Source organism: Nicotiana tabacum, chromosome 4 (genome assembly GCF_000715075.1).
Source record: "Nicotiana tabacum cultivar K326 chromosome 4, ASM71507v2, whole genome shotgun sequence".
Classification (NCBI taxonomy): domain Eukaryota; kingdom Viridiplantae; phylum Streptophyta; class Magnoliopsida; order Solanales; family Solanaceae; genus Nicotiana; species Nicotiana tabacum.
This window is the reverse complement of record NC_134083.1, coordinates 88919543-88932305: the sequence shown is the minus strand read 5'-3', so window position 1 is coordinate 88932305 and position 12763 is coordinate 88919543. Positions and strand designations below refer to the sequence as shown.

General features: G+C 37.3%; 1 protein-coding gene across 1 annotated transcript; it reads left to right on the top strand.

Moving 5' to 3' along the window:
• Nucleotides 1–293: 293 nt before the first annotated feature.
• Nucleotides 294–11731, top strand: LOC107825505 (PHD finger protein ALFIN-LIKE 2-like). The gene is made up of 4 exons (XM_016652364.2): nt 294–592; nt 694–949; nt 10980–11100; nt 11183–11731. The coding sequence occupies exons 1-4, from the start codon at nt 493–495 to the stop codon at nt 11441–11443; spliced, it is 738 nt and encodes a 245-aa protein (XP_016507850.1). The 5' UTR covers nt 294–492; the 3' UTR covers nt 11444–11731.
• The last annotated feature ends 1032 nt before the right edge of the window (nt 11732–12763 follow it).

Below are 12763 nucleotides of genomic sequence, written 5' to 3'. Positions count from 1 at the left end.
CAGAATAGAGAGTGGGAAAATATCTTTTTCTTCCAATGAAATGTGTCTCTTTATTTTATTCGTTCTTTGACGCATTATCAACATGTAATTTTCTAGCACTTGATTTTGCTGATCCGTGCATTTAAAAGAGGCATTTCTATTGAGTTGAGGTGTCTATTTCATCATTATTAAGTTAAAGTGTCTAATTGACAAATACTTGTAAGTTTAAGGGGTTATCTAGTTATTTTGCCAAAGTCAAAACCTCAAAATGTAAAATATTCCTGAATTTTAACTTGATTCCAAAATCCAAGATTCGGATTATACAAAGCCCCGGGTGCATCCCAATTTCTCCACCGAGTCTGCAGATTTTCTATAGCCCTGAATCTCCGTTGGCCTATGTCAACTCCGTTCCTACGCATTTCTCGTCCTCTTTCTCCACATAATTACAACCATAACCTTATAAATACTGAAATCTCATAAATAGCTGTGACTTGTAATTGACTAACTAAGCCCATGGCTTCCAACTCTTCCTCCCATAGCCCTCGCACCGTCGAAGAGATCTTCAAAGACTTCTCCGCCCGTCACGCCGCCGTCCTCCGTGCCCTCACTGCCGGTACTTCAATTTGTCCCTTTTTCTTATGCTTTGTTAAATTGATTCTCTCTTTTTTTACTTATCAAAAACACTGATTCTCTTGTTTTGCATGCAATTCTCAGATGTGGAGGAATTTTTCTCACAGTGCGATCCAGAGAGAGACAATTTGTGTTTGTATGGACATTCAAATGAGACTTGGGAAGTTGCAGTGCCAGCGGAGGAAGTTCCGCCAGAGTTACCGGAGCCGGTGTTAGGTATCAATTTTGCAAGGGATGGAATGGAGCGGAGAGACTGGTTGTCATTGGTTGCTATGCACACCGATTCGTGGCTGCTCTCTGTCGCTTTCTATTTCGGTGCTCGCCTTAATCGCAATGAAAGGTACCCTCTTTGTATTCTGTTAGTACATTGAAACTTTTAACAAATCACTTCATTTTCCCCAATTCAGTTATTTTCTGTTCAATGTAGAAGCAGAAAATTTGACTTGGATTTTATTGAAAGGCGGATGTTATTATCAAGTTGTCACAAATTAGGTGCTTTTGTATTGTCGGACGTGCACATCATATAAGATGTTTTTTGGGAGAAACTTTTATCGTTCCCCCTCTGTGAAAATTAACTCTACTGTCTGATTGTTAACATTTCTGTCTTGTGTTTGGGCAAGGTTAGCGATTTTACAGAGTAACTTTAGCCTAGTCTAGGAAAATGAGAATGCAGATCAAATTTACGGACTTTTGCAATTCAAGACGGAAAGGAAACATTCGCAGAGAAGAATTATTTGAATTAAAGGAAAATTTCTTGAGTACTTCTCATTGGGTTGAACACATTGAGAGAAGGAAGAGTTTCATCGACAAAGCTCAAGAGATGGACTTTTCTATTTGTTGGAAAACGAGCCGGAAGACCATGGCTCACCCCAAAACTGTTCTCCAATCAACTTTTCCAGCAATAACAAACCTTTTATCTCTAATCACATCTTTGCTTTTGTACTCTGGGCAAGGTAGCAACATCAACTGGTGGGTGTTAGGCTTTTGATTTGCGGAGTAACTTAACCGTAGCTTATGATGACGAGAAACATAAATTGAAGGCTTCAACTCTTTCCAATGGGCAGAAGCTACTTGTTCATTGTCGGAAGGAAATCCTTCGACTTGGAGGAGACGGATTGGATCCAGTGTTGGTACATACAAATGGGTCGAGAGGAAGAGAAACTTCATGTTCCGTATATACGTCAGCCAGAGCCTACTTCTGTGGCTATGTTATAGGTGATGAGACCAGCCTCAGAAAGAGCTGGAGATATTTGTAGGAAGTGGCGGAAGAAGGAGCAACCGCACGAGTATCATGCATAGCAAAATTTTATTATGTAAGGTTGATATATACGGATTATTTCGATGCATGGGAAGAGGAAAAATCATATCATTGTTCCAGAATTTATGCAGGACTCAGTTGGATAGGTCTTGCAGTGAACATCTAGAGTTTTGTGGAAAAAGGTGAGAACCTCGTTAAAAGGCCAAATGAGGTAATCAAGAACACCTACTTAGAAGTGGCAAAAATCTACCACTGGCCAGCGACTGATATCCCTGTCAACTCACAAATTGAAGATGACCATATTAGGTTAGGTGGGTGGCAGTAAAAGCATGCAAAGAATTTATGATGAGATGCCTAGTGGCTGGGGTTGTAGAGTCAAAGTGTCACAAACTGAATAGCAATGAATTCAAACTATCACTAAGAGAACAGTAAGTTATCAATGGACTATAATGTATCTGAATTTGTTGGAGATAAACCCCTAACTGGATTTCCCGCGACAACAGAAGCTGATAGAGCGAAGGTGGGAGCTTGGTTCTATGAAGGACAAGAAGTGCTACTACAAAGCTTATTACCTTCTTTCAATGCACAAGGATAATATTGTGGTGAAGTAAGGCTACTGGATTCGACTAAATAACTTTTTTGTTCAGCAGATAATATCTTCGAAGCAATAGGGGAACAATGTGGAGAATTTATGGAGCTTGATCTTGGAGAAAGGTTAAGGAATTACATGAAATAGGTTTTTATCAAGGTTCGTAATTCCCAAGGTCAGACCCCAAAATGCATTTTTATTAGTGACATGGCTTCGGAAGTAGGAGCGGAGAAAGGGTGTGCAATTGCGATGCAAAATCAAGGGGATAACGCTAAGTCAGGTCAGGTTGTTTGTAATGGTGTTATCCGGTAAAACAAACTTTTCACGTGAGAGCTGTAACGGGTCCTTTGAGACATGTTGCAACATGTCAAATTCAAACTTTGTAAGGGACGCATTGGAAGGGAACTTTTGTGATTTGGTCTTTGAAGAGGTCCCTGTAAATGGCAAGCTTGGAAAATATGTTAAAGGTATGGGCAGGCTATAAAGCCCAAATAGGAGCTAGCCAAGGTGTGGAGATAATTCTTTGAAGGCCAAGTACATTTTGACACCAACTGCTAAATACACACTTTAACTTTGCCAATGACACAATAGACATCTCTTCTCAGCAGAAGTGTGTCTCGTAGACATAGGAGTCCTAAATATAATTGTCATTGACTAGTCAAACACACGTATTGTCGAATAACACATGTAATTTGAAGAAAAGGAAAAGTAAAACATGCTTAATTTTTCTTTAAAAAAGAAAAAGTAGAAAACCCTCGACTCCCTCCTTTTTTTCTTCTTCCAAGCTTCCCAAAATCTGACAATTCTTCCCCCTCCTTTTCTTCTCATTCTCCCCTTCTTCCTCCTCCTCTTCCCGGTCTTTTTCATCTTTTTTTCCCCTTAAGGCCTTAACCACATCAAAATCTTTCTTTTCCTAAAATTCTTCTATAAAAAACCCCAAACCAATAATGGAGGTATTAAACTTGACGACTGATTCCGGTGAGTCAGTCCAAGTTAGGCTATCTTTTGGAGCCTGGAGGTTTCTTACGATGAGTCTGGGCGTCCTTCTCTGATGGAAAATTCCCCTATCAATTTGACAACAAAATTTCAACGATGAGCTTGGCTTTCCTCCGCCTATGGCAGTGAAGAGTTGAGTTTTTTTCCAGAGCGTGTGGTGAGTTTCTTATGAAGAAGATGGTAGTAACGAACATACTGGTCCTGAAGTAGATGAACATAGTAGTCCTGAAGCATATGCTTTTTCTTCTCTTATATCAATTTTGATTAGAAGATAAAACTACCAGAACTAATCATATTGAAGATGGTAAGACTTTACTATAAAGGATCCACAAAATCTAGAAAAAAGTGAAACTAAACTGTCAAATCAGATAGAAAATGGCCTTGGGTAATAGGAGGTGACTTTAATGTCACCAGATCCACTGACGGTAGAAAGGGACGATGGAGATTGTCCGGCTTAATGCTCTATTTTACAGCTTCATACAAGACCTGAAGCTGATAAATTTACCTATGCAAAATGAAAGATACACTTGGTTCAAGGGATAGAATGGAGGTGCTGTCTCGAGGATAGACTAGCTTTTTTTTGATGGACAAGATGGAGCTTTCAGAAATATAAATTGAGGTCCCTAATTTATTCTCAAACCGTGCTCCAATAATGCTAGAGTATGGTGAATAGAATAATAAATCTAATTTCACATTTGAGAATCAGTGGCTCAAAGGGAATGATAAAAAACTTACAAGACCAGTCGCAAATAGGTAATTGTGTGAAGGGCACACTAGATGTTTTAGCAAAGGAAATTGAAACTATTGAAAAGGTACTTAAAAGAGTGGAATGCTAATGTTTTCGGCTTTATTCACAAGGAAAAAAAATACTTTTCAGAGTAATATTGACAGTCTTGACGAAAGTGGAAGGACATAGGAAATTAACAGAAAACGATAGCACAGAAGGATGCAATGTTGGCAGAAGAAAATGAGATTATTAAGACGGACTAAATCTCATGGAGGCAAAAGGCAAACTGCTTATAGTTTATAGTGGGTGATACTAACACAATAATTATTTTTAAAAAAAATGACAAACACAAACGTAAGAGACAATTAACATAGACATGCTAAAGGAAGATGTCGCTGTTGATTGAGGATGAGGCACATTTGGATAGTTCAACACGAAGAGCTATTTACTGAATCTTAAAGCTAAAGGCCTAATTGGAAATGTGCTGACTTATGATCATGAGTAGAAATATAGAAGGTTGCAAGGTCAATTAACTAAAGAAGGGGTGAGATGGTTACTAAGGGTAGTTTAGGTAATAAAGTCAGATGGATTATGAATAGCTCTTTTTAAAAATGTTGGCCAATTGTAAAGGCAGATACGATGAAAACCTTCTTATACTTTTACCAAGAATGTTTGTTTGAGTAATCTTTAATGCTATTTTTATAGCGTCGATATCAAAGAAAAGAGAGGCAGCGGAATTAAACAATTGTAGACCCATTAATAGTTTTGGCAATATATACAAATTAAATGCGAAGATATTGAATAAGAAGTTGAAAGATGTTACTGCATGGCTAATCTCGGGCTCACAAAATGCATTCATCTTCATTTTTTTCTTGGTAGGTACAAAATGCATTCATCTTTGGCAGACATATTATGTTGTATCCTTAATTTTCAACGAGTGGTTAGATATAAGATTGACGCAGAAGAAGCTGGTGTCTTATGGAAATTGGATCTCGAGAAAGGGTATGATCATATTAATTAGGCATTTTTGTTAAAATTAATGGTAAATATGGGGTTAGGGAGAGATGGCTAAAATGGATCATATTCTATGTCTATCGTGAGGTTTTCCATGATTATAAGTTGGGAAGGTTTTTCCATTCTACGAGGGGGCTGAGACAGGATGACCCCATATCTCCATTCTTCATTCATTATACTAACAGATTGATTTAGCAGGATGTTAATAATAGGAGAAAGAATAGGGTTGATTGTTATCGTCTCACATGATACCGTATCGTTATATGGGGCAGGAAATACATAAAAAATATCTCAAAGTAGTACTCTTGAATTTTAAGGCTGTTTTAGGTTTTTACATAACTTGAAGAAAAGTCGCATGTTCCCTGTGAATGACGTTGGAATGTTGAAATATGGCAGAGGTACTTAGACTAGGATGCGAAGTTGAACACCTTACTGCAATGTATCTCGGGCTTCCTCTAGTTGGAAAATATATGAAGAAATTGATATTGCAAGGAGAAGTTTGACAGGAGGTTGAAAAAACCAAAAACATAAAGGGCAGCCCGGTGCACTAAGTTACCGCTATGCGCGGGGTCCGGAGAAGAGGCGGACCACAGGGGTGTATTGTACGCAGCATTACCCTGCATTTCTGCAAGAGCCTGTTTCCACTCCTCGAACCCGAGACCTCCTGGTCATGTGCTAGCAACTTTACCGGTTACGCTAAGGCTCCCCTTCTCAAAAATCGAAAACATGAAAAACCAAAAAAAAAAAGTTTTGGCTGGAGGTTGACCACCCTGTCGAAAAAGGTTTTGACGGGAGGTTGACCACATGGAAGGAATAGTATTTATCATTGGATGGAAGAGTGTTTGGGTGGAATTGGAGAAGTGTTTAGGTGGAAGAGTAACACTGATAAATAGTGTTGTTGACAGCATCCCTACATATTGAATATCCGTGTTTACTCTGCCAGTAAGTGTTGAAAAACAATTGAACAGAATAAGTAGCAATTTCCTATGGGAAAGGAACTCCGAATGCAGAAAGTTTAATTTAGTTTAATGGCCCGGCCTTTGGTGACTGCCTCAAAATGAGATGGTGAACCGGGAAAAATCTCAAGACTGCAGAATAGGTATATTGCTAATGAAATGGCTTTGGAGATTTACTGGTGAACATGTATAACTAAATAAGGGATGTCAAGTCCTTTGGCACACTAATCCAATCAAATTACCAAATGGTGTATCTGTATGAAACATATAAGCATATGTGTAACTTTGACGAAAGCTGATATTAGGCGATGGAGAAAAGTCAGACTATGGAAGGATACATGGGTCGATGAAACCCCATTAGAATACTCTTTGCCTGATTTATACAGTATGGATTTACCAAAAAGCTATTGTTTATGAATTCAGAAGACTAGTAGGTGGAATTGAATTTTGCATGGGATTTGCAGGACCAAGTAATTGATAGAATAGCTCAACTGATTGGTTAGTTGGAAGGGATGATTGCACCTTCATCACGGTGTGGCAGATTGTGCTATAAGGCAAGTAAAGACAGAACCTTTACGGTTAAATCCTGCTACCGAGCACCGAACAGAGCTGATATGGAAGATCATTGGCCATCGACCGTGGAAGAGTAAAACACCTGCAGAAGTTGTATGCTTCACCTGGACAGCATTGCATACAGCTTGTTTAACACATGTCAATCTTCAGAAAAGGGGAATCAATCTTAGCAGCTGAGCTACCTGTGTGAAAGAGCTGTAGAAGACATGTAACATTTGTTTCTACATTGTCAAATATCATTGTAGTTATGGAGGAGTTTATTCGCTAATCTTTTTAGTAATAAACTGGGTAATATCTGGCAATATGAACTAGGCATAAGCAGCTAGAGAAGTCAAAGGATAAAGAAACAACTGCTAAAAAGAAGTCAAAGTATAAGGAAACAACTCAATCATTATGGGACACCATTAGTTTATGCATAATGTGGATAATTTGGAAGGAAAGGAAGTCAAGATGTTTTGAAGGAAAAGCAATTGCAACTCTTTGTTTAAGATATTGATGCTTACAAATTTTGGCTTTCTGGTGTAACTTGAAAAATCAAATCATTTTGATACTTCTTTTGGATATTATAGACTCCTTACAGTAGGAAGGAGACAAAGTCAATCACAATATAATTTTACAACTGCTGCTGTTGTTGTGAATAAAGTATTTTTTATGAAAAAGAAATCAGATGGAAATGTTATTAGATAGCTTTTGATGCATGATTATTTTCTTTCATTCTTGTTAAAAGAAGAAGAAGTTGCTTTCTTTCATCTTCTCTGTGAGTTAGAAGGCATACTGACTAATAGATTATGATTCAACATCAAATCAAGCAGAAAAAGAAGCAACCAACGAGTTTTAGGGGAATATGATGCACCAGTAAGTGCAACTAGTAATGGTAAGAAAGCGGATAGCATAGTGGTTAAGTGCGTGAGTAACAACTTGGTGATCCCATGTTTGACTCGCAGCAACAAATCTTGGTGGACAAAATTACCTTGAAACCTGTGCTTGTTGTTGAATAGCCTATCCAGTGGATCGCTTGATGCACACACATTGGTTCAGACACAACCAGGGAAAAAGAACTGAAAAATCTGCAGAAGCTGCTTTTCTCTCTATTAAATGTAAATGATTTTGAAAACCTTTAATGAACCTTCTAATCTGGTCTTTCTTTTCTTCTTTTTTTAATTTTTATTTTATTTTATTTGGATCTTATGGAGCTCTATTCCAGTATTTCATTAATGATGATAAAGAATTTTAGAAACCCTTAACCTTAGTAAAAAGCGTACTCTCTTGATTAAGGAAAAACCTAAGCAATAATAACCATGTTGATGGTTGTACTAGATCAAAACAATATGATATTTCATTTTTCTTGAAATTTACAGGCTTTAAGATTGGTAAACTTATTTGAAATTCTCATTAATAGTGTAGAAATATAATTGTGTAGTCAAAGAAAGCACGCTCCCCCCCCCCCCCCAACCCCAACACACACACACGCGCGCGCGAGCACATCCACACCTCTTGCATTGTCAGTTTTTAAATTTGAAGTCTTTGATAAAGAGGAGAGAAGGTATTTATTATCTACAACTTTTGTTTAGTGCAGAACAGTATTAGGAGAGCTGTGCATGATATATGGAAATTAAAAGGGTGTCCTGAGATTGTGAAGTGTGTTATTACCTTTTCACGAAAAGTTACTTCGACGGGCAATGTTATTAAAAGTCATCGGTCTATCGCTTAAAGCGATGAAGTCTGACTTCAACCAATAACTCACAAAGTAATCCAAACACAAAGTAGCCAGACGCAGTGTTATCAAAGGAAGCGCAGAAAAGCTCTAAGGCCGGTTGGGGCTTTAAGCGCAAAGCGCAAATAAAGCGTGGCTTTAATGAAAAAATGCGCAATTGGAGAAAAAGTAAAAATATGTATATGTAGTCCAAAGCCAATAATTATAAGCATGAATAATAAATATATGGACAAAAAATTGAAAAATATTACGATAAAGTGAAATATCAATCGTTCAGTGTCCCCTTTTCAGGATTACTCATTGGCAAGGAAAAGTATGCCTTAGAGCCTTGATGGGACGCTGAAGCTTCCGCAAAGCGAGGCGAAGCGCTCAACGTGTTTTGACTTTCGCTTTAAGGCTAAAGCGCGCTGTAAGCGCTCCTTTGACAACACTGGCTAGACGAAAAGTTACTTTGACGGGCAGTGTTATTAAAAGTCATCAGTCTGTCGCTTAAAGCGATGAAGTGTGACTTCAACCAATAACTCACAAAGTAATTCAAACACAAAGTAGCCAGTTCTTTGATTCTCAACTTTCAGTTGGATTAATATTGGCACTATTGTATATAGCATGTTGAAATTAGTTATTTTAATTATAAGTCGATTATTATAGTATTATGTTTATATTTTTTTCAATAAGGATATGTAGTATTAAATTCATATATGTTTGGTATATTTTAATTTCTGTAAATTGTGCGCTTTACTTCTCGTTTTGCGCTTTACTTCTTATTTTTCGCATCAAGGCCCCAAGGAACTTGTCGTTTTGTTTTGTGCTTTTCACTTTTAATAACATTGTTCGGTTATAAGGAAAAGAAAAATAAGGCCTCACATGCATAAATGTATTGTTTTGTAGCACACTAGCACTGGGAAGAAATGTCTGGCAGTATTTTGGTGTTATGTGCAGAGCAGACATGTACCCCTAGTGTTTTCCTTTTTCCCGTAACTAAGCAAAACTTTGACATTTTGCCTTTATATTTGAAAACTGTTTCTCTGATCGGGCCTTCATAATTCCAAGTCCACTTGAATTTCAATGTTTCCTTCTATTGGTGTTTCCAATATCAGGTGTTACTTACATTATGATAGCCGGAACTTTTATTTTATTGCACTAGGTTTCCTTATGTCTGTTTCATTTTTGTTTATCTTCTCACTTTTATGTGGTTAATTTTATAGTAACCCACTGGAGATAGTTTCATTATTTAGGGTGTAAACTCTTTTAATGAACAAACATGCTAACGGCTTTGTGATATAATCTTTCACTATAAATATATTTACTAATAACTTTATCTTGTTTAGTTTTTATTTTTATTTTTATTTTTTATTTATTTTCTTAAATTGGCACAAACTAGATTCTTTATCTTAGGTTATCCTCGGTTCCCTCTAGTTACAGGGTTTGTGATCCGACAGAGTAAATTCCTCTTCCTGCCTCCAGTACATTTGTATTGTAATCCTCCTCCTACTGTTCAACCTTTCTTTTGATGATATGAAATGAACGCATTTTTGAATTTGATCCTTGTAAGGGCTTCTGGACTGTGTCATATGATTCTTGCTCTCCTTAAATTTCACGGACCATCTTAATCCACCTTTGTAATTCTAAGAAAGAGTGATATCTACCTCGATCAGCTGCAGTAATGGCCACTCATATCAACTCTGAAATAGTAATTTTGTCATCTCGTTAGCTATGAAATATTCAAATGCTTTTTGAATGAGTACTTTGGCTGATCTTGTAATACTATATGGTCTACTGCAGTGTGGTATGATGCTAAGCATAGGTCTCATTAACTATTTCTTTTTGCTTTTGGGTCTGGTATACTTATTTTATATGAGCTACACCTCTCTTGGATGTGCCCCACAATAAGCATCTTTTACCTTTCAAAAGGTTACGCACTCAAATGGGCCACCAGTATGTTCTATAGTCAATCAGCTTTTCCTCGCAGTCCAAAATAGTGTAGTGATGTATGTCCAGTTCTTTGTTCAGTTCTTTAAATGGGTCACACAATGGTCCAGCTACATGTATCTGGTTGAACTTCAGGTCTCAGAATTGTTCTATTTGGTTTATTTCCTTTTCATTTCCTTTTTTACTTTCAATGTTTTACTATTTGCATGCTTGGATCTCTTTTACTGTCCACCTTGTGGCAAGATATAATAAACCAAATTACACATTCGCGTATCATCTTAAGTAGTTTTCCTTTTACGGCCTAATTTACAAAAATATCACTTGGATCGTCCTGTACTTCAGTTCACATTGATACCAAAATGTGGCTGGTACACAAGTAATCGCCTTGCAGCCAGTTCTTTTGTATATTCTGATAAAACTTTTCCTTCATGATGGTAAAGCTATCTTGGTTACGGTTTATCTCACCGAGCCTCCCTGGACCGAGAGTAGTTTTCATTCTCAGCAGGCTTGACGATTTACACTGCGAACTATCTACTTTTGTTTTCATGAACTAAACTTCTAGTCCCTAATCTATCTTCTGTCATTTCTTTTGGTGGTGTTTTTTTGCTAAACAGGAGTCGTCTGTTTACCCTGATAAATGATCTGCCAACTGTCTTTGAAGTCGTGACAGGGAGGAAGCCTTTGAAGGACAAACCTAGTGTTGATAGTGGAAAGAAATCAAAGAATAACACAAAGGTACTCTATTCAATCATTTATATTTGTGGATCACCCTTTTCCATGTATAACTTAGATTACGTTCTTACTTGCTTACTTGCAGAGAGAAAAACAAGTTAAAGCAAATCAAAGGCTACATGAGGAGAGTGATGATGAGGATGAAGGGAATGAAGACGAGCATGAAGAAACTCTATGTGGAAGTTGTGGAACAAATGGCAATGCAGATGAGTTCTGGATTGGCTGTGATATTTGTGAAAGGTGGTATCATGGCAAGTGCGTGAAAATAACGCCTGCAAAGGCTCAAAGTATCAAGGAATACAGATGTCCCTCTTGCAGCAATAAAAAGGCAAGACCTATGGGTTGAGTTAAAACTTTAGGAAGACTTGAGAGTTCGTGTTGACAAAAATTGAAGATACTTAAATCTGCAGATGATCCCCCTGACCTGCACAACCCCAATTCTGCAGCCTCTTACTCTGTCTTACATATATACTTTTCTCGTTCTTTTTTCCTTTTTCAAAGTGTTTTCTGTTTCTTGTAAGTTTATAGGTGTAGCACTTTCTCGGAAGGGATGAAATCAAGTTCCTTGTATCGGTTGGCATCTTTAGTTCCTTTTCTTACGACTGTTCAATTGAAAAATTCTGCATTCTTCCTTCTTTTCATCTTCTCTTTATTCGTTTGGGTTATATCCTGTAGGTCACTAGTATGCTCATATTAACATAGCATATTATTTTCTCTGATGAGCAATGTGTGCAGGTTAACGCTATGGAATTATAGAACTGTTTCCCTAATATGGCGCTCTGGATTAATGTTGCTTGTTGAGAGCTTGCCATGCCAACCTCCCAAAAAGGGGAAGATATGGATTTTATAGCAGTCTTTTGAACTCATCCTCGGATCTGGAAAATTGAAGCCAGATGAAAGTTTTTGAGGGAACGGTATTGCTTATTTGCTCGACAGACATAGTTGTACGTACATGGTGCATCTAATTTTGACCATAATTCACTGATTGTTGCTATGAGGGAGCATCAAACAGTTTGTAATCGCTTGCCTTTAGCACTTCTGATCCTTTGAACTGCCTTTAACCTGCTGACAGATTCTTTTCACTGCGATATAGTAATACTTTTGAAACTGTACTATACGTAGTGGAATAAATTTGGAAGTTAAACGACCAGAGAAGTAGGGTAAATCAATGTGATCATGACATTTGTGGGGCTAATTAGTGGTCCGCCGAGCTGCATCCTTTCTTGGTTTATGCACTGCTCTCTTCGAGAGCCAGAAGTGGAAAAACAATAGAAATTGGTTTCCTGTATTTTATCTTCGGACTTTCTAAAACCAACTAATAGTCTGTTTGGCCAAATTTCGAAGATCAACTTATTTTGAGAAGTAATTTGTCAAAAGTGCTTTTCAAAAATGTATTTTGATGAGAAACATTTTGTGTTCGACTATTTAATTTAAAAAGCACTTTTGAGCAGCAATTAGAGTTTGGTAAACTTTTAAAAAGTGTTTTTAAGTGTATTTTTCTTAAAAATGCTTTTAAAAAAAGTACTTTTGAGGAGAAACTACTTTTTTCTGCTTCTAAAAAACGGTTTCTATTTCTATGCAAAGTACTTTTTCCTTCTAAGAGCTCGACCAAACACCTTAATTTTGGAAGAAGGTACTTTTGGCTTTCTTGGTCAAACATGGTGTA

Excerpts from the sequence above, each read along its gene's own strand:
- LOC107825505 (XM_016652364.2), top strand. The coding sequence starts at position 493 with ATGGCTTCCAACTCTTCCTCCCATAGCCCTCGCACCGTCGAAGAGATC. Across the intron at positions 593-693 it reads CCTCCGTGCCCTCACTGCCG|ATGTGGAGGAATTTTTCTCA; the intron begins GTACTTCAATTT and ends TGCAATTCTCAG. Across the intron at positions 950-10,979 it reads CGCCTTAATCGCAATGAAAG|GAGTCGTCTGTTTACCCTGA; the intron begins GTACCCTCTTTG and ends TTTGCTAAACAG.